This window comes from Borostomias antarcticus (genome assembly GCF_949987555.1).
Source record: "Borostomias antarcticus genome assembly, chromosome: 15".
Taxonomy (NCBI): Eukaryota; Metazoa; Chordata; class Actinopteri; order Stomiiformes; family Stomiidae; genus Borostomias; species Borostomias antarcticus.
In genome coordinates this window covers 24,768,039-24,789,835 of record NC_140248.1, presented here as the reverse complement: position 1 = coordinate 24,789,835, position 21,797 = coordinate 24,768,039, and the positions used below count along the sequence as shown (strand labels likewise).

The window sequence follows — 21,797 nt, the reverse complement described above, 5'->3', positions numbered from 1 at the left end:
GTCATTAGGGTGGGAGGAGCCACACATGGCTGTTCTCTGAGGTCATTAGGGTGGGAGGAGCCACACATGGCTGTTCTCTGAGGTCATTAGGGTGGGAGGAGCCACACATGGCTGTTCTCTGAGGTCATTAGGGTGGGAGGAGCCACACATGGCTGTTCTCTGAGGTCATTAGGGTGGGAGGAGCCACAAGGGACGCAGGCTCCATTTTCAACCCGGCGTTAAAACAGCCCGTTCAACGAGTCTCCAGGCTCTTGACTGAAGGTGCTGCTTCTTATAACGACCGGTGTTCCACATTTACAGCCCCTAACGGTATCAGTGCGTATCTAGAGTCTGCCCACTGCGTATCTAGAGTCTGCCCACTGCGTATCTAGAGTCTGCCCATCCCTGCCCATCCCGATGCGTCTCTAAACCAGCTCAGCTCCACTTATGCATTGATCTAAGAGATACTTGAGCCTTCAGTGAGTTCTCAACCCGCTTGACGTTCCCTGCTGGTATTCCCTCCCTACGTCTCTATCGTGTGTTTGCTTGTTGCTCTATTTGCCTCGGTGAGTCCGGTCTGGAGGAGATGGGGTGAATGGCGGCATGTTGGTAATGCCGGACATGACTTTACCTGCACGTTAACTGGGGGTGAAGTGAGGAGTATTTTTGTCTGGACTTTTTAAACAATTTCTTGCTGATGAATGTGTTTGGGGGGGTGAGGATACAACATGTTCCAGTAGGAGGGGCGTTCCTCTCTCGGATGCTGGATCGAAACTCAGGACTAGAGGAACTGAAGAGGAAACGGTCTCTTCTCCAGTGAAACCTAACCTCTGTTGTGCGCTTAACATTTTACTAACCATGTCATCAACTCATATGATGTTGGGGGCTGAAGCAGTTTTCAGCCCGTCGTGGAGACGGAACTAGGGCCTTGGAGACAGAACTAGGGCCTTGGAGACAGAACTAGGGCCTTGGAGACAGAACTAGGGCCTTGGATACAGAACTAGGGCCTTGGAGACAGAACTAGGGCCTTGGATACAGAACTAGGGCCTTGGAGACAGAACTAGGGCCTTGGAGACAGAACTAGGGCCTTGGATACAGAACTAGGGCCTTGGATACAGAACTAGGGCCTTGGAGACAGAACTAGGGCCTTGGAGACAGAACTAGGGCCTTGGATACAGAACTAGGGCCTTGGAGACAGAACTAGGGCCTTGGAGACAGAACTAGGGCCTTGGAGACAGAACTAGGGCCTTGGAGACAGAACTAGGGCCTTGGATACTCATTTTTAGTCAGAAGAACCTCTCCTGTTCGAGCCTGCTAGTGGCTGTAAGACGTGTGTGAATGTGTGTGTGGGGCATGATCTGGCGAACTAGTGGCAACGAATACTAAAAATGGAAGCAGAAAAAAGAGAAGCTGAAATTGCGCACAAATTTTATTTTTGTATTCAAGCAGGTTGCCTTTTAGAATTCCTTCACGCTTGGCTCACTGAGGCAACTGGTCTTTCGTTAGTAGGGAATGACTTTCTAATCTGTCCCGTTTTCTCAACCGTATTGCATTGTTAAAATAAAACATGTTAAAGTTTCCCTTTCTAAGAGTTGATCTTATTTTCTATGAGCGCGCTGGGTCTGCTACTGTGTGAGTACTGTGTGAGTACTGTGTGAGTACTGTGTGAGTACTGTGTGAGTACTGTATATGGATCCTGCTTGTTAAAGCCTGACTTGTTGCTTAGAGAGGCTTGTGATGGCTACATATGGAAGTGTGTGTGTGTGTGTGTGTGTGAAATAGACAGACATGATTGTGAGTGTTGTGCTGGTACATTTGACTTCTGTTTATTTTCAACTTACCCGTTTCCATCTACATGTTCGATAATCATTTGATGTTATATTTCAACATCCCTTTAAACGGACGGCACCACTACATGGCTCAGTTCCATCTCTGATGATGTGTGCATCAAGTCTGGTCAAGGTACCAGGTTTGGAAATGGGACCTTGTCAAACCAAACCCTGCAAATGGTCTCAGACATCCTCAATCGATTGTTTCAATTGACAAGGCTTTGTTATTGACTTGCAAAGTTACGTGTTAGTCTAGAGTAGACTTAATATAATTTGCACAACTGAGAAGCACAAAACATTGACAAATGTAGTTTCCTACTTTAATTGTAATTTGCCACATTTGTTCCGAATCAAAGCGACACTGAATTGTGCTTTTTCCCATTTGTACAATGACTGATCGATTGGCATGTCACATGTCACATGTCCTTCCATACTACTATCACACCTTATTTAGCCTCGTGTGTAACTGTACATGTATTTCATGGTGGTATAACATTGATTGTGGCCGTTCTTCACAGTACGGACCGAACCAAGGATACGGGCTTCTGTATCTTTTGTTTGAATTTTATTGAACAGGCGTCCGATGACTCATTAGAAACGTAGACCTGATACCATGGCAACCACGTGTTCCAGTAGATGGAAGTCTTAAGTTATGTGTGTTTGAGTGATGTAGCTAGCTGGAGTGGCTGTATATTTTTCCTAGGGATGTCCCTGTGAGCTGTGTGTGAGTGTGTACAGTGTATGTGAGCAGATGTTTGAGTTTTGTAATGTTTGGTTGGTTCCCGTTGGAGGGTGAGAGGGAGGATGTGTGCAGGCCTGGGCTGGATGTATCGTATAATAGCCTCTGTTCTGCTCATGTCTTGAAATGTACTGGTTTTAAAATAAAAATGTGACGATTATAACCCAGTCCGTCTGTGAATCCACTTCAGTCTGTTTAATCTCCCTGCTCACACACAATCTTCTCTTCAAATATGAGCGACAATCTTCTCTTCAAATATGAGACATGGACGATACATTATGCCTACATTGACGTGTGTATGCGTCAAGCAATGTCAACTGACTGGGATATCGGGGTACTTGTACACCCCAAAGGTTCCCTGAACCTCTCACTCCTGAAAAGACCTGAAAAGTCAGAGTCCATTTGAAGTCTCAAGTCTCGTGTTCTTTTTCTTCTTCCTTCTTCTTCTCTTGTTTGCTGCTGAGCGGTCGGTTGCTCCCCCAGACGGCCCTGTGTCCTCAGAGAGGCTGGCCTCAGCTCCTGGCCTCTCATTGGCCTCTCTGTCCTCAGAGATGCTGGCCTCCTCAGCTCCTGGCCTCCCATTGGCCTCTGTATCCTCAGAGATGATTGGCTCCTCAGCTCCTGGCCTCTCATTGGCCAGCGCACAGCTTGGGCTCAGCTCTGTGACCGGGTCACTGCAGACGCAAAAGCAGACATCAACAAATGTGATTGTGAGGGTTTCGTGTCAATTAAAGATGCTAAATGTGATTGTTCCCCTTAAAGGTGCTAAATGTGATTGTTCCCCTTAAAGGTGCTAAATGTGATTGTTCCCCTTAAAGGTGCTAAATGTGATTGTTCCCCTTAAAGGTGCTAAATGTGATTGTTCCCCTTCATATCTCCCTGAAACGTGAGGAATGTGATGTTTCTAACATGGCTGGGATGTCCTGTCGCTCCTCTTTGCTCCCAGCGGTGTGTTTCTCCAGCAGCGCTACGAAGAATCCGTGGGTGAGCGTCTTGGTGGCGCTAGCACGCAGGCACTGGGTCAGGGGGGCGTGGCCGCGCTCCGGCCACTGAGGAAACACATGGACCAGCCTGCAAAGACCACAGGGACAACTGAGCAGGAGGTTCACATACAAACATCAGGGCCCTCTTAACAAGGGCATCCATGATCTGAGCAGCCCCTGGTCCAGCCCCTGGGCGTGGCTCTCTGGTGACCTGAGCAGCCCCTGGGCGTGGACCTCTCTGGTGCCTTGACAGACAGGGAACCAGAGCAGGTCCAGGGTTGTGTCCGTACCTGAAGCCAGGGGACCAGAGGAGGACCAGGGTTGTAGCGTACCTGAAGCCAGGGGACCAGAGGAGGACCAGGGTTGTGAGCGTACCTGAAGCCAGGGGACCAGAGCAGGACCAGGGTTGTAGCGTACCTGAAGCCAGGGGACCAGAGGAGGACCAGGGTTGTAGCGTACCTGAAGCCAGGGGACCAGAGGAGGACCAGGGTTGTGAGCGTACCTGAAGCCAGGGGACCAGAGCAGGACCAGGGTTGTAGCGTACCTGAAGCCAGGGGACCAGAGGAGGACCAGGGTTGTAGCGTACCTGAAGCCAGGGGACCAGAGCAGGACCAGGGTTGTAGTCGTACCTGAAGCCAGGGTTGTGTTCCAGACAGGCGGTGACCACCTCCTCGTTCTCCTCCGTGTGGACGGAGCAGGTGGAGTAGACCAGGCGCTGCAGCCGGGGGAAGAGCAGGGCGTGGCTCAGACAGCGCAGCTGGAACGCAGCTAGCGCCCGCAGACGCTCCGGCTGCTTCTGAGAAGAACCGGCTTCCCGTAGACACACCATTCCTGTACACACACACACACACACGCGCGCACACACAAACACACATACACGCACACACAGACAGACACACACACACACACACACACACACACACACACACACACACAGAGTAGCGGTTTGACGATCCGGGCTGCCAGTCAGGTGCTATTGGGCCTGACAGTTGAATAGCAGTTTGATTTGATTTTTTGTTTTTAAATCTGTCAGCGAGGTGTCAGTGTCAAACCCTACAAAGGATGCATGTATCAGGTACTATGAACTTCTCATGAACCCTCTTAACATGAACCAAAACATACGCACTCCGGAAACACAGCTCCACACCAAAGATCAGTTTCATACATAGATTGAAGAATGTTCTCAGGGCAAATAATAAAGAATAATCAATGATCCATTCTTTACCTAGTCACATACAAAGCAAGGTAGGCTACATCAACACTACCCACTCTGGGTTAATCGTTCAGTTCACACTCCATTCAATCAACTCAACACACTTTAAACTCACTGGGTAACAACACAAACACACATCCACAAAGCTAAGAGCATTTCTCCCTCGTAACTCAAGCAGTGAATACTCTCTACATGTGTTGTATGCCAGTGAAAAGTGTTGAAAGGTTTAAGACGGCCTCTGTGCTCAGACCTGCCCTGAGTCACATGTTCCCATCTCTGTAGTTTCATTCACCAACTAAGCAGTAATAGTTCACAGTATTTCCGTCACACAGTCATCTGCAATACCTGATCCACTGCATGATGGGTCCAGGAGAATGTACTCTACATCTTTATACAGGGGGCCGGCTGGGTCCACCTTCAGGAAGTCCTCATTGGCCAGCGTCTGACATGTGACCCCAGCGCGGAGCAGGAGCGTGGACATGGTGGACAGACGCTTGGCATCTAAGTCAAAGGCAAATAGCTTCCTGTAGCACAGACGGTAAAAGACAGCGTTAGGACACAGACAGTAAAAGACAGGGTTAGGACAGAGAGAAGAGATCTGGGCTGAGACAGACGGTAAAAGACAGGGTTAGGACACAGAAGAGACACAGACAGTAAAAGACAGGGTTAGGACAGAGAGAAGAGATCTGGGTTGAGACAGACAGTGAAAGACAGGGTTAGGACACAGAAGAGATCTGGGTTGAGACAGACAGTAAAAGACAGGGTTAGGACACAGACAGTAAAAGGCAGGGTTAGGACACAGACAGTAAAAGGCAGGGTTAGGACACAGAAGAGATCTGGGCTGAGACACAGACGGTAAAAGACAGGGTTAGGACACAGACAGTAAAAGGCAGGGTTAGGACACAGACAGTAAAAGGCAGGGTTAGGACACAGAAGAGATCTGGGCTGAGACACAGACGGTAAAAGACAGGGTTAGGACACAGAAGAGATCTGGGCTGAGACACAGACGGTAAAAGACAGGGTTAGGACACAGACAGTAAAAGACAGGGTTAGGACACAGACAGTAAAAGGCAGGGTTAGGACACAGAAGAGATCTGGGCTGAGACACAGACGGTAAAAGACAGGGTTAGGACACAGACAGTAAAAGACAGGGTTAGGACAGTGAGAAGAGATCTGGGCTGAGACAGACAGTAAAAGACAGGGTTAGGACACAGACAGTAAAAGACAGGGTTAGGACACAGAAGAGATCTGGACTGAGACAGACAGTAAAAGACAGGGTTAGGACAGACAGTAAAAGACAGGGTTAGGACACAGAAGAGATCTGGACTGAGACAGACAGTAAAAGACAGGGTTAGGACAGACAGTAAAAGACAGGGTTAGGACAGACAGTAAAAGACAGGGTTAGGACACAGACGAGATCTGGGCTGAGACACGTTACACACAGAGTTACACACTTTGGAATCCCATCAACGGTGGTGAATGTACCAACTTGAAACAAACAACATGAAATGATGTATACTAATATCAGAGGTGCAGACAGATCACAGGTGAAAAGGGTGACAAACATCCAAACTCATACTTTATTATTATTATCATTATTATTATTTATTCATAATCATACATACTCAACACTGATCAAACAAATGATACCTATTTTGGATTAAAAACGTCTATTTTCACCTAAAGGTGTCCAGTCTGCAGCCCTGTAATATATGTTACCCTTTGTTCTTCATGATGGCAGCGAGGTGGCTTGTTTTATTCCCCGGGGCAGCGCAGGCGTCAATGACATGGCTCCCAGCAGGGGGCAGCAGCAGGTACGCAGGGAGACAGCTAGCCTGGCACAACACATGGCGCCAAAGACCCAGCATCAGACCTTGGTCAGATTGCAATAGTCAGATCTGAATACTAAACTACAGATCCAATCAGCTGACATCATTTGGTTAAGTCAGTAGCCAATCCAATTATGTTGATCTGTGATCACTTCCAGAAAAGAAGGGTAGGAAATCATTATTTTCTTATTACTAATTCCCTAACCCTAACCCTCAAGTCCTCACCTTGTCCTGCAGAATGATGTGACCAGCCTTGTACAGATAATGATCATGGAAATCTGTTTTGGCAGAGAATACCAGCAGGTCGGACAGATGTAGGTCACCTACAAAGGTTTTCCCTTTCAGGGAGGTCAGATCTTCAAACCTGAACAACAGAAATATACAGCATGACGATCATTACATCAACCATTACTAACTGTAATGTTACAATGCTGCGGTGACTGAAATGCACAAGACAGAATGAGGACACAAGATAAGCCAATAGCCATCCACTGACCTGTAGGCTTGTCCGTGGTAAGAGAAACCCTCTCTCTTCAGATAGTCAATGACATCCTCCACTGTGGTCTTCAGCGTGTTCACTCGCACATACCTGGGAAGATCGTCGCCTGACAACAGAATAGTTCCCAATAAAGGTTTAGACAGACAGACAGACAGACAGACAGACAGACAGACAGACAGACAGACAGACAGACAGACAGACAGACAGACAGATAGATAGATAGATAGATAGATAGATAGATAGATCTTTATTTATCCCCATGAGGAAATTTCTGTTTCACAGCAGATTAAGAGAGTGAGGTTAATAAAATGTGCATAATAAGAATACATAATAAATAGGGGATAAATAGGGTGGACACAATATACAAATAACTAACAAAATACTGCTACTCACACAGTATATTAAACACAGTTAGTACAGTAAGTGCTATCCAGTCCATAAGTTGAGTTCATTAATCCTATAGAGTTCATTAGTCCTGTAGAGTTCATTAGTCCTATAGAGTTCATTACTCCTATAGAGTTCATTAGTCCTGTAGAGTTCATTACTCCTATAGAGTTCATTAGTCCTGTAGAGTTCATTAGTCCTATAGAGTTCATTAGTCCTGTAGAGTTCATTAGTCCTATAGAGTTCATTAGTCCTATAGAGTTCATTAGTCCTATAGAGTTCACTAGTCCTATAGAGTTCATTAGTCCTGTAGAGTTCATTAGTCCTATAGAGTTCATTAGTCCTATAGAGTTCATTACTCCTATAGAGTTCATTAGTCCTGTAGAGTTCATTAGTCCTGTAGAGTTCATTAGTCCTGTAGAGTTCATTAGTCCTATAGAGTTCATTAGTCCTATAGAGTTCATTAGTCCTATAGAGTTCATTAGTCCTATAGAGTTCATTAGTCCTGTAGAGTTCATTAGTCCTATAGAGTTCATTAGTCCTATAGAGTTCATTAGTCCTGTAGAGTTCATTAGTCCTATAGAGTTCATTAGTCCTATAGAGTTCATTAGTCCTGTAGAGTTCATTAGTCCTATAGAGTTCATTAGTCCTATAGAGTTCATTAGTCCTATAGAGTTCATTAGTCCTGTAGAGTTCATTAGTCCTGTAGAGTTCATTAGTCCTATAGAGTTCATTAGTCCTGTAGAGTTCATTTGTCCTATAGAGTTAATTAGTCCTATAAAGTTAATTAGTCCTATAGAGTTAATTAGTCCTATAGAGTTCATTAGTCCTATAGAGTTCACTAGTCCTGTAGAGTTCATTAGTCCTATAGAGTTCATTAGTCCTATAGAGTTCATTAGTCCTATAGAGTTCACTAGTCCTATAGAGTTCATCAGTCCTATAGAGTTCATTACTCCTATAGAGTTCATTAGTCCTATAGAGTTCATTAGTCCTATAGAGTTCATTAGTCCTATAGAGTGGCCATGGTGGGTCTCAGAGACCTCCATGCTCTCTGGAGGAGTCAGGTGGTGTTATACAGCCCAACAGAGCCCTGCAGGGATGGACGAGCATCTGATTCTGATAGTGGTTCACCACGTACCTTCAGGGTTCTGGACACTGGCAGGGAGCAGGTCCTGGTTCCTGCTGACCTTCTGCTTGACCTTCATCCGAGCCAGAGCTGCCTGCAGTCTGGAGCGATGCTTCATCATCAGGGCCTTCCAGGAGCCGCCACACTTCAGCCCCTGGCCAATCAGCAAGTCATACACCAACACCTGTGGGTGAGAACAAACCAAAACAGATGAGACCACACAAACTATTATGATGGATACACTCCTAGAACTGTTGTATTGTAGTATATTATATTTCACTGTACTTTAGATTGCTATTCTTGCACTTTGCCTTCAGCACTAGATTATGCTCTTAGTCACTTGTTTTAGAGAGAAGATGCACTTGTGAGTTCTGGCAAGTAGTAGTACATTGGCTCTTCCTACGCTAAATGCAATTATTGTTAGTCGCTTTGGATAAAAGTGTCTGCTAAATGACTGTAATGTAATGTAATGTAATGTAATGTAACTGTGGACCTATTAGGCTTCAGGGCAGAAAGGAAGTAGTTATATTACCTTTGCCAGATCAATCTTCAGTTTGGTCTGTTTGAGGAGCTTAGTGGACTCAATGATTTCCTGGAGGATGGATGAGAACTTCTGAGTCTCACAAACCAGAGCAAAGAGCTGCTTGATGTTCTGGGGAGAAAAGAGCATCGCTAGAACAGTTAAGCATACTATATATACATACTATATATAATAGCATACTTCAATTAGACAGACAGACATTGCAGTTATATGTTGCCAGTTGCAGTTTGTGATGTATAACTGTTGTCGGTGACGAGGCCAAACATGTTTTCTCAATGTAACATGACATGACATGCCTGACAACAGAATAGTTCCCAATAAAAGTTTAGACAGACAGACAGACACAGACAGACAGACAGACACAGACAGACAGACACAGACAGACAGACACACAGACAGACAGACGGACGGACGGACGGACGGACGGACGGACAGACAGACAGACAGACAGACAGACAGACAGACAGACAGACAGACAGACAGACAGACAGATAGGTATATAGATAGATAGATAGATAGATAGATATTTCAGATTAAGAGAGTGAGGTTAATACAATTTGCAGAATAAGAATACATAATAAATAGGGGATAAATAGGGTGGACACAATATTGTGGTATATAACTGTTGTCTGTGACTAGGCCAAACATGTTTTCTCAATGTTGCTCACATGGAAGGTAACGTTGACAAGGCTAGCATCTGTTAGCTTGTTGGCTAACCTCAGCTAACTACCTAAATAACCAGAATTACCTGAAAGTTACTGTCGTAAACCAGCGTCTTGACTGTCCCCTGCTTCCTCTCCACCTTCTCAAGAATCTCGGCAGCTTTGAAGTACAGAGCCATTTCTGAATAATCAATAATAATACAAATATAATCGTTTACAGTAGTAACATTCAGACAGCAAAATATCCCTCCAACGTGTTTACGACACCCACGTGTCCGCAGTCGACAGATTACTTTACGCCCTGCTGAAAAAAGCAAGGCATCGGTTTACGGCACAGCTCACAGTGCTCTCTCGACTTCTCATATTGAATGAACGCGAGTGTTTTGCTCATAGAAACCACTTTGCGGATATTATACTAGTAGTAATACGGCGGCATACACATTATAATCGCATGGCAATTGTTGTGAGGTTAAGATAGCGACATTGCTCACCCGGGTTGTGATAAAAACCAGAACCAGAGCAGGGATAGTGCTATAGACAGCTTAATACTAACGTGGCACAGACAGACTGAACATGGAGGTGGTCGCCCTCCTCGCCCTGACCCTGTTAATAGGAGCTCTGGTCATCCTGGTCGCCGTGGCGGTCAGCAAACAGAAAAGTGAATTAAGTGAACAATTAGAACAGACTGAAAACCTAAACGGTAAGTTGGTAGATGGATGATTATCTAGTGATCAGTATGAGAACAGCTACTGTGTTTGCTGGTCATCTTGGTAGTCTCAGGTTACCAGGGCCATTATGGGCTTGAATGGGCCAGGCTCTGTGACTTGAGATGCTAGAAATAATTGATAATGTGTAACCCTTTCTTATTGATAATGTGTCACCCTTTCTTATTGGTTGAGATGAGGCCAGTCATGCTGATCTGGTTATAAATAATTGATAATCTGTAACCCTTTCTTATTGGTTAAGAATTGATAATGTGTAACCCTTTCTTATTGGTTAATATTTGATAATGTGTAACCCTTTCTTATTGGTTAATAATTGATAATGTGTAACCCTTTCTTATTGATAATGTGTAACCCTTTCTTATTGGTTGAGATGAGGCCAGTCATGCTGATCTGGTTATAAACGCTGTTAGTTTAAACGAAATGGTTTCAAGACAAATTTCACAAACATGCATGTTCATGCAATACTTTAGAGTTATAGGGATGTATTATAATAAATTGCAGGTCTTGTTGGTCAGAAGGTTATGATTTGGTTCTGATTTGGTTCTGGAGTGTCTCAGTAACATGTTACTTCCCCTGCAGCCGAGGATCATTCAGTGAAGCCTGCAGCCTCCAAGAAGCAGAAGCACGACAAACCACGTCCTCGCAAGGAGAAGGCCCAGCAGCACACCTTCAGCCACGCCCTCCTGGCATCCTCATTAAAGGTTCAGACCACATCTTTACTTGTCTCTTAGCTGTGTTCAGGCAGCTTTATCTAATCAGTTACAAAGGCCAGCTCACACAGTTCAGCGTTTGGTTGTGAGAATGATGTAATGACTGTCTGCGGTGTGTGCTTTGTTGTGTTTCGTACGACTCAAATTTCTTTGAACTTTCCACTTGGAAGTGGCCAGATCATGTTAATACGCGTTGAAAAGGCACGAAAACACAACGGATTGTGATACATTTCACAGTACAGCATCCTGAGACCGGTAGGATTACACACGGAGCGTCCTGATAGTTCGTCTTGAGTTTTTCAACACGTATTAACATTAGCACTGCCCACTTCCATTATAAAGACATTTGCATCGGACGAAAATCTCGATCTAGCTCAATATTTGAGCGATCAATGAAATTATAGTCTCCATGTTTCAGATTGATGTTATCATATCAGACATGGGGCTCAATGTCCAAAATAGCACACTACCCCTTTAAGGGCCACTCATCAATGTTTGCAACAAATCTAGACTAATGTGCATGATCCAAGCATTTCACATTACTGAGCTCTCACTCACCCAAGATGTAAACATCCCTCCTCCCCAGAGCCACAGTGGGAACGTGACATGCCTGGACTTCAGCAGCAACGGGAAATACCTGGCGTCCTGCGCCGACGACCGCACGGTTCGCATCTGGAGCACCAGAGACTTCCTGGAGAGAGATCGCAAATGTCTCAGGGCTAACGTGGAACTGGACCATGCCACGCTAGTGCGCTTCAGTCCAGACTCCAGGTACACACCTGTAATTGTCAGAGTTGTTTACCGTGGGCGGGGGGGGGGGGCTCCCATCACACCACTAGGGCCCCTTGCCGATCTGGCACTCTAGGCGGCCGCCTACTTCACCTATGCCACGGGCCGGCCCTGGCACTGATGCTCATGTCCGCATGATTTGAGTGAGAGAGTGTGTGTTTGAGAGAGAGAGAGAGAGAGAGCGAGAGAGAGAGAGAGAGAGAGAGAGAGAGAGAGAGAAAGACAGACAGACACAGTGGGAGTGAGTGAGTGAGTGAGTGAGTGAGTGAGTGAGTGAGTGAGTGAGTGAGTGAGTGAGTGAGTGAGTGAGTGAGGGTGGGTGGGTGGGTTCTGGGTTCTACTCATTTTTACCAGATAATGTACGCCTAATAACACAAGTACTCAGCCTATGAAGTAAACCTGTGGTTTAAAACCACGCCTCTTTAATATCATGAATGTTAACATTTACATAGAACATATATCCTCCTCAATAGAAAAAAAGCATTGAAAAACGAAGATGAAATTAAATTTTGAGTATACAAATGGACAATGCATCAGTGCTTCTTTACTTCTTTAATAGTCTCTTGTCATTATTTGCTATGAACGTATAGGACAAGAGCCAACAAGTTGAAGAATTCCATTGAACTAGGGTTGCTACCATATTAACTCTGCAACAGATTTTGATTTTATAAAAAAAATTATATTAATTTATTTTTTATATTTTTTTAAACATTTTTTTCATAACCGCGGTTACAAAAAACAATCGCAGTCAGAAAAAATAATGGCGGTTTGACGATCATGTAATAATCGTTACAGCCCTACACATCAACCAATCACAGCACTAGGCAGCTACTGGGTCAGATGTGGACACGGGTCAGGCTGATTTTACCAAATTGGACCCCGGAGTGGAGCTGCTCGGACAGCGCTGAGTGGGCGGCCGGCGCATATTGCAAGTACCCCTGCTGGGGCGCGCTGGCCTGGAGACCCGTGGGCGAGCAGGGGGGTTGCTCAACGCTCGCTGCCCACGCGCCTCCTGCCTGCCAAACGGTTGGAGGAGGTGCTCAATGCAGTCACCACCACTTCACAACTCTGCTGTAGGGTTGCACATTTCAAGCTATTTCATTCATCAATAACTATTAACCTTAACAAACGATAGTCGATTAATTGATAAGAACGTCCCGCGCTGGACTGCGCTTTGCTCGCTTCATTTTTTTGTCTTCTGCTGTGTCGTTTGAAATTTCCCACCATCCCAATTAACCTTCACTACATGGCGTGGCGCCCTCATGTGCAGTCAGACCTTAAATCATGATTACATTTCACGCAACTCCCGTTGAAAACGTTCGTTCCAATAAAAAGAGTTCTGTTCCATTAACAAGCAATTAATCAAGTAACCAAGTAAATTACTATCGGCAATTAGTCAATTAACTATTAACATCCCTACTCTGCTGTGAGCGTTTGGTGACGTGTAGTAGAGTTCCTGCCTCTCGTCCCTCCAGACCACCCATTCTAGCATCAACCCTCCCTCCCGATGATCCATTCTAGCATCAACCATGATAGAGGAGGGGAGGTGCACATTTCCTCATTGCTCTCTCCTTATTGGCAGGGCCTTCATCTCTTGGCTGGCCAATGGAGACACCATCCGCGTCTTTAAGATGACCAAGAAGGAGGACGGGTCATTCACGTTCAAAGCCGCCCCAGAGGACTTCCCCCAAAAACACAAGGCCTCTATACTAAACATTGGCATTGCTGAAACAGGTACTGCAGATTGAAAGCTGTCCAGATAATGGAAGACTAGTGGAATACAACACTTGGTTACAGTTATGCATTTTCAGCGTGTGGGTTGAAAAAAGTGTTTGCCATAAGAGGCAGTACAATTCACAAGTGTTAAGTGTTGTGTTGTTTCTGATTTCTATCTTGTGTTTTAGGCAAGTTCATCATGAGTGCTTCCACTGACACCAGCATCCTGATCTGGGATCTGAAAGGAGAGGTCCTGGCCTCTATAAACACCAACCAGATGACCAACTCTTATGCTGCTATCTCCCCCTGCGGCAGGTCAGAGCATTATCTATATCAACAGTAGGATTGCCATTAGATGCATACAGTAATAGAGCATGCAAATAGTTTACATGTATACTTTGCAAGTGCAGTATTATATACTGTAAGCATGTTGCTTTCCAGTGCCTCATATAAAGTATTTATGTAGTTGTTTTAATGTGAGATGAAGGTGATAAATGATGGAGGTTTGGTATTGGAGGTTCAATGGCCGAGGAGAGGAAGTAGTACTCTGGACAGGATTCAGATCAGACTCTGGGTTTATTGAGCACAACAGCAGACAGATCCTGGGTCAGTCACAGAGACACTCTCCATTCAGAGTATAACAGCAGACAGGATCCTGGGTCAGTCACAGAGACACACTCCATTCAGAGTATAACAGCAGACAGATCCTGGGTCAGTCACAGAGACACACTCCATTCAGAGTATAACAGCAGACAGATCCTGGGTCAGTCACAGAGACACACTCCATTCAGAGTATAACAGCAGACAGATCCTGGGTCAGTCACAGACACACACCCTAGCGCAGTGTAGTCGGATCAGACCAGATAGTATTGAGTTTGTGCTTTATAGTCACGGTGGATCCTATACATAGTTCTTCAGTTTTACGCCCGTATACATGTTTGCTTTAAAGCCTGTTGGCCTGTTTGAACCTGGTCTGTTCTCTATTCCCAGGAGTCTGACCATATGGGTCCTGGCACTGAGAATAGCTTTAATAACAACAACGACAACAATAGAACAGAACAGGGAGTCATCAGAACCTCTTATCTGAAGGTTTTAACCAGATCTGTCTCCATGTCAGGTTTGTGGGCTCCAGCGGCTTCACTCCTGATGTGAAGGTGTGGGAGGTGTGCTTTGGGAAGGGCGGGGAGTTCAGAGAGGTGGCGCGAGCCTTCGACCTCAAGGGCCATTCGGCAGGGGTCACCTCCTTTGCTTTCTCAAACGACTCGCGCAGGTAAGATATTGACTTTGTGGCAATGCATAAAAATACCTTATTAACTCTAAAGATATCAACTGGGTTTATTATGACAGTGGATGGTGTGATGCCGTAGTCTGGTGATACACATGTACACACACACACACACACACACACACACACCTGCACACTCTCTTGCTTTCTGTAACGTTGAATTAACAGAAAAAGGCATTCATGGATGACAAAATATAGTACATAATCAATCTTTAAGGAGTTGTAAAAGTCAAAGTAAGTAAAGGAATTTCTTGTCTTTGAAATTGAGTTTAACGTGTTTTTGAATGATTTTTCATGGTGCCCACCCACATCCATTGTATGACCTAAACGGTGGTAGAGCAAAATCAGACTTACTCAAAAGTGTTAGTTTTGTCAACGTTTTGATCTGAACCATTGTATATGATCATAAGTAACCTTAAAACAGCGCTAAACATGCATTTTCCCTTTACTACTCCTTTAAGCCTGATACGTGTGTGACGTGCGTGTCCCTCTCCTGTCCCTCTCCTGTCCCTCTCCTGTCCCTCTCCTGTCCCTCTCCCGTCCCTCTCCTGCCCCTCTCCTGTCCCTCTCCTGTCCCTCTCAGGATGGCCACCGTGTCCAAAGATGGCAGCTGGAGGCTGTGGGACACGGACGTGGAGTACAAGAAGCAGCAGGACCCTTACTTGTTGCTGTCGGTGCCTTGCCAGTCCTCCGAGGGCAGCCGCGTGGCCCTGTCCCCCGACGCCCGCGTGGTCGCCATCTCCAACGGCTGCGACGTGGCCATGTACAGCGCCGCCACCGGCCGGCTGGAGGAGGAGTTCCGCGGCGTCCACAGCGAGGAGGTCACCGACCTGAGGTTCGACATCAACAGCCGCTTCCTGGTGTCCAGCGGGGACAAGGCGATCCGCGTGTTCCACAACGCGCCGGGCTACAGGGCGGCCATCCACGACATGGAGGCCATGATGAAGAAGGCCCAGAACGAGGCCATGAAGCAGAGGCTGCAGCAGCAGATACGGGAGGCGCAGTCCGCCTTGGACGCCGTGCTGGCCGCTCCGGAGATTTAAAGACCCTTCTGTCTCCATGTCTCTCTCTCTCTCTCTCTCTCTCCCTCTCTCTCTCTCTCTCTCTCACTGCCTCGTCTTCACAGAATGGCCTGCAGTATGACTCCTGTCACTGAAGTGACATTTGCATGCTGGTTTAATAAATACATTTATAAGGAAATTGCTTTTGGTTGGTATCGTTTATGCATTTTTCTTCACACACATTGGCTTGTCCATCCATTTTCTGTGTTAGGTTTGTTCATATATAGGAAAAGATTTGTCAATTAATATAATGGTGAAAACATTCCACCATTCTCTTCAGTGTGCTGTGTGAGATCATCCTCCAGCTGGGGTACAGTTGGTCTTAAATGGCTTTGCCTCTAATGGAGAATTTTATAATGAGTTTAATGGCAGTAAGCGTGCCTTACCATTATGTATCTACAGCCCTAGCACTTTTTGCAACAGAGATGTAAAAAAGGAGAAAGAAATTGGTTTTTAATAGGATGCGTTGTGCGTCTGTGCCAAGGCGACCCCAGCTGGTAACGTGAGGTCAACACATGCAAATTCAGAGAAGGCGTTGTACGAGGAAAAGAGGTGAATGGGTGTTTAAATCTCGCGAGATTTGGAGGTTGTACAGCTAGGCTAAACATCCTGTCGGAATAGCACCGCAGACGAACTAAAAACCAAGCACAAAACATGTCAGGACGCTCAGTTCGAGCTGAGACCCGAAGCCGAGCTAAAGATGACATGAAAAAGGTGATGGCAGCCATTGACAGGGTCCGGAGATGGTGAGTAAGACACTGCTTTTCATGTGTGACATCTTGAAAGATTTCCCAAACAAGTTCAGCGACTCAAGAGGCGTGGTTTACAAAGAATGACATTGAGTGACGGGAAGTTCGTCCAATGAGGGTGACCGCTGACATGTCTCCCTTGAGACAAGCGACTTTCAACTTAGGGGAAGAGGATCGATGAGAGGTTGACTAAGCTTATTTTACCCACAAAGTCGCTCTGTTTAGTTCCTTATGAGCTGACAATCTGTCTTAACAATGACAGGCATGCTATATTGAAGACCTCCCTGAGCTTATATGAGAGGAATGAACGGGGCCTATTTCCCCATCTCATTTGACGACGTCTGCCTTCCTTTGTAGCCAACTTGACTTGGGGTTACAGGCTAGGCACAGCCTGTGAATGAACTGTGACCCTGTCCTAACCCTTGAACTGCTGTTGTATTTTGTGCAGGGAGAAGAAGTGGGTCACAGTTGGAGACACATCCTTGAGGATATTCAAATGGGTACCTGTAGTGGACACCAAGGAAGTGAGTTATTTTAAAAGGCTGTAGCCCACACAAGTTGTGACTAATGGAAAAAAAAAAAGAGTCTACATTGTATGTGTGTCTTGTGGCCCTTGCACATTGTATGTGTGTCTTGTGGCCCTACTTGTATGTGTGTCTTGTGGCCCTTGCACATTGTATGTGTGTCTTGTGGCCCTCGCAGAAAGACAAGTCAGTTTCGTCTGGGATCGTCGGGGACCTGAACAACTTCTCAGACCCAGCGTCGGAGAACACACACTCGCTGGACTTTAATGGTGATTAACTCCTATTCAAGGCCTGAATATCCTCAATGAGTCTCAATTCTGACATGTTACAGCGGATAGTTTAAACGGATTTGATGGAGAAAATCACAAGGAATGGGAATGATATGTCAGTCTAGATCACAGATATGTCAGTCTAAGTGAATTAGTCTTCTTGATAACGCCGCTGATGTAAGCCCTCACAGCAGTAGCCTGCGCCGTGCGCGAGGGAGGCTGTGTTCTCACTCACGTTCCTCACACACTGGCCGTTCTGTGTTCCCTAGATGAGAACAGTAATCAGAGCTCGCTGTCGGACGCATACCAACCCAAAGTGGACAGCAGCAGCAACTCCAGCCCCCTAGCCAGCGAGCCTCTGAGCCCCGTAAACGCCTCTGGCTTCCCCACAGATGACTCTCAACCTCCCACGCTGGGCCAGGAAACCCTGGAGGGTGAGGACGCACACACACACACGCGCACGCACACTCGCGCACGCACACACACACGCGCACACACACACACGCACACACGCACACACACACGCGCGCACACACACACGCACACACACGCACACACACGCGCACACACGCACGCACACACACTTATGATCTCATAACAAGTGAGAACACATCTAGAATTTTAATGTTAGTTTCAATCATTATGATATCGACAAGTAAGAGCATGTGGAATGTGCCTTTTCATAATATGGAAATGTAGTAAGTATGTTGATGTTATTGAACCTTATTTAGTCATTGAACCTCTAGGTCTGTTTTTAGAGCCCTCTTTGCCGTGTGAATTAGCTGATGAACCTCCAACACTGATCAAAGAGGATCTGCTTCCCCTCACAGCTCAGGTAAAGAACCTCCCATCCACCTTCCAGCACTCTTTCTCCTCTACAGCAAACTGTTAAGGCCAATTTATGCTTCGTCGAGAAAAAAAAAGTGTCGCCGAGGGCTGTCCCGCACCAACGGATTTTTCTAATGTCACTGAGTCACATATTGTCGCTCAAGTGTGATTGGATAGCTAGATAGAAGGCTTGTGCGTTGCCATGGATATACTTGTTCCGTAGCCTTGTTTTAGTTTTGGCTGTAATTTGACGTCAGGCGGTCGAGGAACGTCTCTCCCAGCTTGTGAGGAGATATCCCCATCTATACAATTCATCCCTGCCCCTTCACAGAGATGACCAAGTACTGCAGAATTCGTGGAAGGGAATCTTTCCCGATCAGAATGAAAACAAACCACAATGAAAACCGCTCTCTGAACAACCTCTTTACCTCAGATTAAACTCTTTCCCTCAGAAAGACGCTTCTCTCAGAATGACAAGCGCACGGCTGATTGTTGCCATAGAGACGACGCAAAGTGTCGCCCGTAGCATAAATGCAACATGTCGAGCGACACTTTTTTTTTTGTGAAGCGACATTTGTCGAGCGACACCTTTCAAGAAGCATGAATTAGGCTTTAGGCTACCAGCTGGGCCGGGGCGCTTTCACTCCTGCCCTGAGAGATCTCTCAGCCCAGGAGATCAACCAGCCCAGGAGATCTCCACACATCGTATTCACTCATGGTGTTGTTCACGCAGGAGGAAGAGGAGGAGGATGAGGAAGGTTCCGGCGCTCCCCCGCTGAAGAGGGCGTGTGGCGAGCGCGCCTCCGTTCTGCACGTCTCCACCATGAGATAACCAACACTGCACTTAGCATCAGGTTAGAGGTGTGTTCACTGCTCTTAGCATCAGGTTAGAGGTATATTCACTGCACTTAGCGTCAGGTTAGAGGTATATTCACTGCTCTTAGCGTCAGGTTAGAGGTATGTTCACTGCTCTTAGCGTCAGGGTAGAGGTATGTTCACTGCTCTTAGCGTCAGGGTAGAGGTGTGTTCACTGCTCTTAGCGTCAGGGTAGAGGTATATTCACTAGCGTCAGGGTAGAGGTGTGTTCACTGCTCTTAGCGTCAGGTTAGAGGTGTGTTCACTGCTCTTAGCGTCAGGTTAGAGGTATGTTCACTGCTCTTAGCGTCAGGGTAGAGGTGTGTTCACTGCTCTTAGCGTCAGGGTAGAGGTGTTCACTGCTCTTAGCGTCAGGTTAGAGGTATAATCACTGCTCTTAGCGTCAGGGTAGAGGTGTTCACTGCTCTTAGCGTCAGGGTAGAGGTATGTTCACTGCTCTTAGCATCAGGTTAGAGGTGTGTTCACTGCTCTTAGCGTCAGGGTAGAGGTATATTCACTGCTCTTAGCGTCAGGTTAGAGGTATGTTCACTGCTCTTAGCGTCAGGTTAGAGGTATATTCACTGCTCTTAGCGTCAGGTTAGAGGGATGTTCACTGCACTTAGCGTCAGGTTAGAGGTGTTCACTGCTCTTAGGATCAGGTTAGAGGTATGTTCACTGCTCTTAGGATCAGGTTAGAGGTATATTCACCTCACTTAGCGTCAGGTTAGAGGTATATTCACTGCAGGCACTGCGCTGTATAAATATGAATGAATGTGAGAATCTGCCGTTGTTTTCAGTGAAAAAGAGGGCTCCAGTCCATGGAGGGATTTCTCAATGTATGTCCTGAAGTCATGTGAAGTTGGTTCAAAAGACTTGACCCAACCTTGCTACCTTGCTATGAGTGAGTTGCACGACTATCAGTCTGTCTTCTGATGACATAAAAGGCATATTTATGGACCATAAATATATTAGCTTATGTTGATATGTTCATTTGTAGTGACTTTGTTTTTCCCATAAAAGGTTTTATTGATTATTTGCTTTGGCCATTGTGCCTGAATGGATTGAAAGCCAAATCTAAAACCAAAATGAGTTGCACTCTTCCAAGGGTATTGGTGCAATGAGCTAGAATACATGTTTGTCCTTTTATTTTCCTAGACCAGGAAAGTAGTATTGTTGTCAAGAAATTGCTTGTTATGTAGAGAAAATGTGCTGTTTATGTGAACTGTGATTTACATTTTGATGCAAGCAAATATTGGCAATTTGTAAAGAACATGGATGGTGGTTTATGACTCACATACTATTGGCTTTACTTGAGTGCAGTTTTGGGATAGTGCCATAAAGCCTGCAATAGTATTAGTCAGTCCCACTTGAGATATATTTTGAAGCATTATTTCTGTCGATTAGCAAAGAAATTAGTAAATTTTGATATTGGAGGCTGTGCATTGTCTGATTAAGCATCCTCAAAGAATGTCTGCTCCACATTGATAGAAGTGTGAATTCCAAATTCAGTCAAATAGATTAGAGACTATTTTCGTTTAATAAAGAGTTACCATACATTCTTAAGTACCCATATGTCCACAAATGATCTCTACAGTAGTTACACGTTTCATATTTTGGGGGTTGAAATTGATTGGACATTTCATTCCGAAAAATATATTGAGGTTTATCCACTTCAGTTACTCTAAGAGGCACCAGACTTTCCTAGTTATGTTTTATGTCATATTTTACTTGAGCGACATGGGAAAATGTTTTCATCAGGTTAGCATGTACACTGAAACCTTTTTGTGATGATTTTGATCATTCAAATTTGTTAATACGTTTTCCTCTATGGAACTTTGTTTGGATTATCTGCCATGTTATAAAAGTAGAAAAATACTTTTTACACCTCCTGTATGTTTGACAGAATACACGATTGTTGCATATTGGCTATTACTGAGTCTTATGTCAAAGTGGTAACGTCACACTTGACTAAATTTAGGTTGAAGGGGAAACAAATTAACAAGTAAGACTGGACCTACATTTGCTTTGATAACCTCCATCATTAACGCTGGTGTTTAGATTATATTGTGGTTGAAACCATGTGTCCTTTTGATTTCTTAATGAGATTCAGGGTCATTCCATGTCAAATCCTCCGCCCATGACACACACTGAGAATCTTCTAATAGATCATCTCAAGTATTTCTGCAACATTTGTTGAAAAGTTTTATTTATGAGAAATAAACGAATTCATTGATTGTACCTAAATTGATCATTTTATTTTAAGAGGAATCAAGTAATAACATATTACAACCCCAAGTCAGACTTCCTGATGATGATTCAGTTATTGGAGAGTTTCAGAAGATGGTAATGAGCCCCACATCAACCCTGTAAAGCTCACGTTTATCAGATATTAATGACCACTACACAGCATCCGCTCTCTTATGAGGGAATCTGCTGGTCTGCTATCAGGCTGAACGTCAACTCCACTGAGATCTGCAGGAATCAGTCAGCTGAGTGGGCGGA

At 45.3% G+C, this 21,797-nt stretch overlaps 3 protein-coding genes across 9 annotated transcripts; 2 read left to right on the top strand and 1 right to left on the bottom strand.

The window, feature by feature from the left end:
• Positions 1-65: 65 nt before the first annotated feature.
• On the bottom strand, positions 66-10,020 carry nsun5 (NOP2/Sun RNA methyltransferase 5). 2 transcript variants are annotated; one of them, XM_084449457.1, is made up of 10 exons: positions 9,871-10,020; positions 9,114-9,233; positions 8,594-8,765; positions 7,069-7,177; positions 6,798-6,936; positions 6,463-6,578; positions 5,089-5,267; positions 4,160-4,361; positions 3,457-3,618; positions 66-3,221 (listed from the first exon to the last, which is right to left on the bottom strand). In XM_084449457.1, exons 1-10 carry the CDS (start codon positions 9,961-9,963, stop codon positions 2,939-2,941), a joined length of 1,575 nt encoding a protein of 524 aa, XP_084305583.1. In that variant the 5' UTR covers positions 9,964-10,020; the 3' UTR covers positions 66-2,938. The 2 variants fall into 2 exon arrangements, with proteins under 2 accessions (XP_084305583.1, XP_084305584.1); XM_084449458.1 differs by having other exon boundaries at positions 9,114-9,173.
• A 135-nt stretch (positions 10,021-10,155) lies between these two features.
• On the top strand, positions 10,156-16,111 carry tbl2 (transducin beta like 2). Its single transcript, XM_084450487.1, has 7 exons — positions 10,156-10,484; positions 11,089-11,210; positions 11,806-11,990; positions 13,591-13,742; positions 13,913-14,039; positions 14,842-14,994; positions 15,593-16,111. Exons 1-7 carry the CDS (start codon positions 10,358-10,360, stop codon positions 16,050-16,052), a joined length of 1,326 nt encoding a protein of 441 aa, XP_084306613.1. The 5' UTR covers positions 10,156-10,357; the 3' UTR covers positions 16,053-16,111.
• A 586-nt stretch (positions 16,112-16,697) lies between these two features.
• On the top strand, positions 16,698-21,471 carry bcl7ba (BAF chromatin remodeling complex subunit BCL7B a). 6 transcript variants are annotated; one of them, XR_014630812.1, is made up of 8 exons: positions 16,698-16,816; positions 17,268-17,343; positions 17,522-17,612; positions 17,882-18,046; positions 18,359-18,447; positions 19,174-19,583; positions 19,616-19,649; positions 19,710-21,471. XR_014630812.1 is itself a non-coding variant. In XM_084450080.1 (6 exons), the coding sequence occupies exons 1-6, from the start codon at positions 16,725-16,727 to the stop codon at positions 19,270-19,272; spliced, it is 600 nt and encodes a 199-aa protein (XP_084306206.1). In that variant the 5' UTR covers positions 16,698-16,724; the 3' UTR covers positions 19,273-21,471. The 6 variants fall into 6 exon arrangements, 2 of the variants coding, with proteins under 2 accessions (XP_084306206.1, XP_084306205.1); XR_014630811.1 differs by having other exon boundaries at positions 19,174-19,461; positions 19,552-21,471; XR_014630813.1 differs by having other exon boundaries at positions 19,174-19,649.
• Positions 21,472-21,797: the final 326 nt, after the last annotated feature.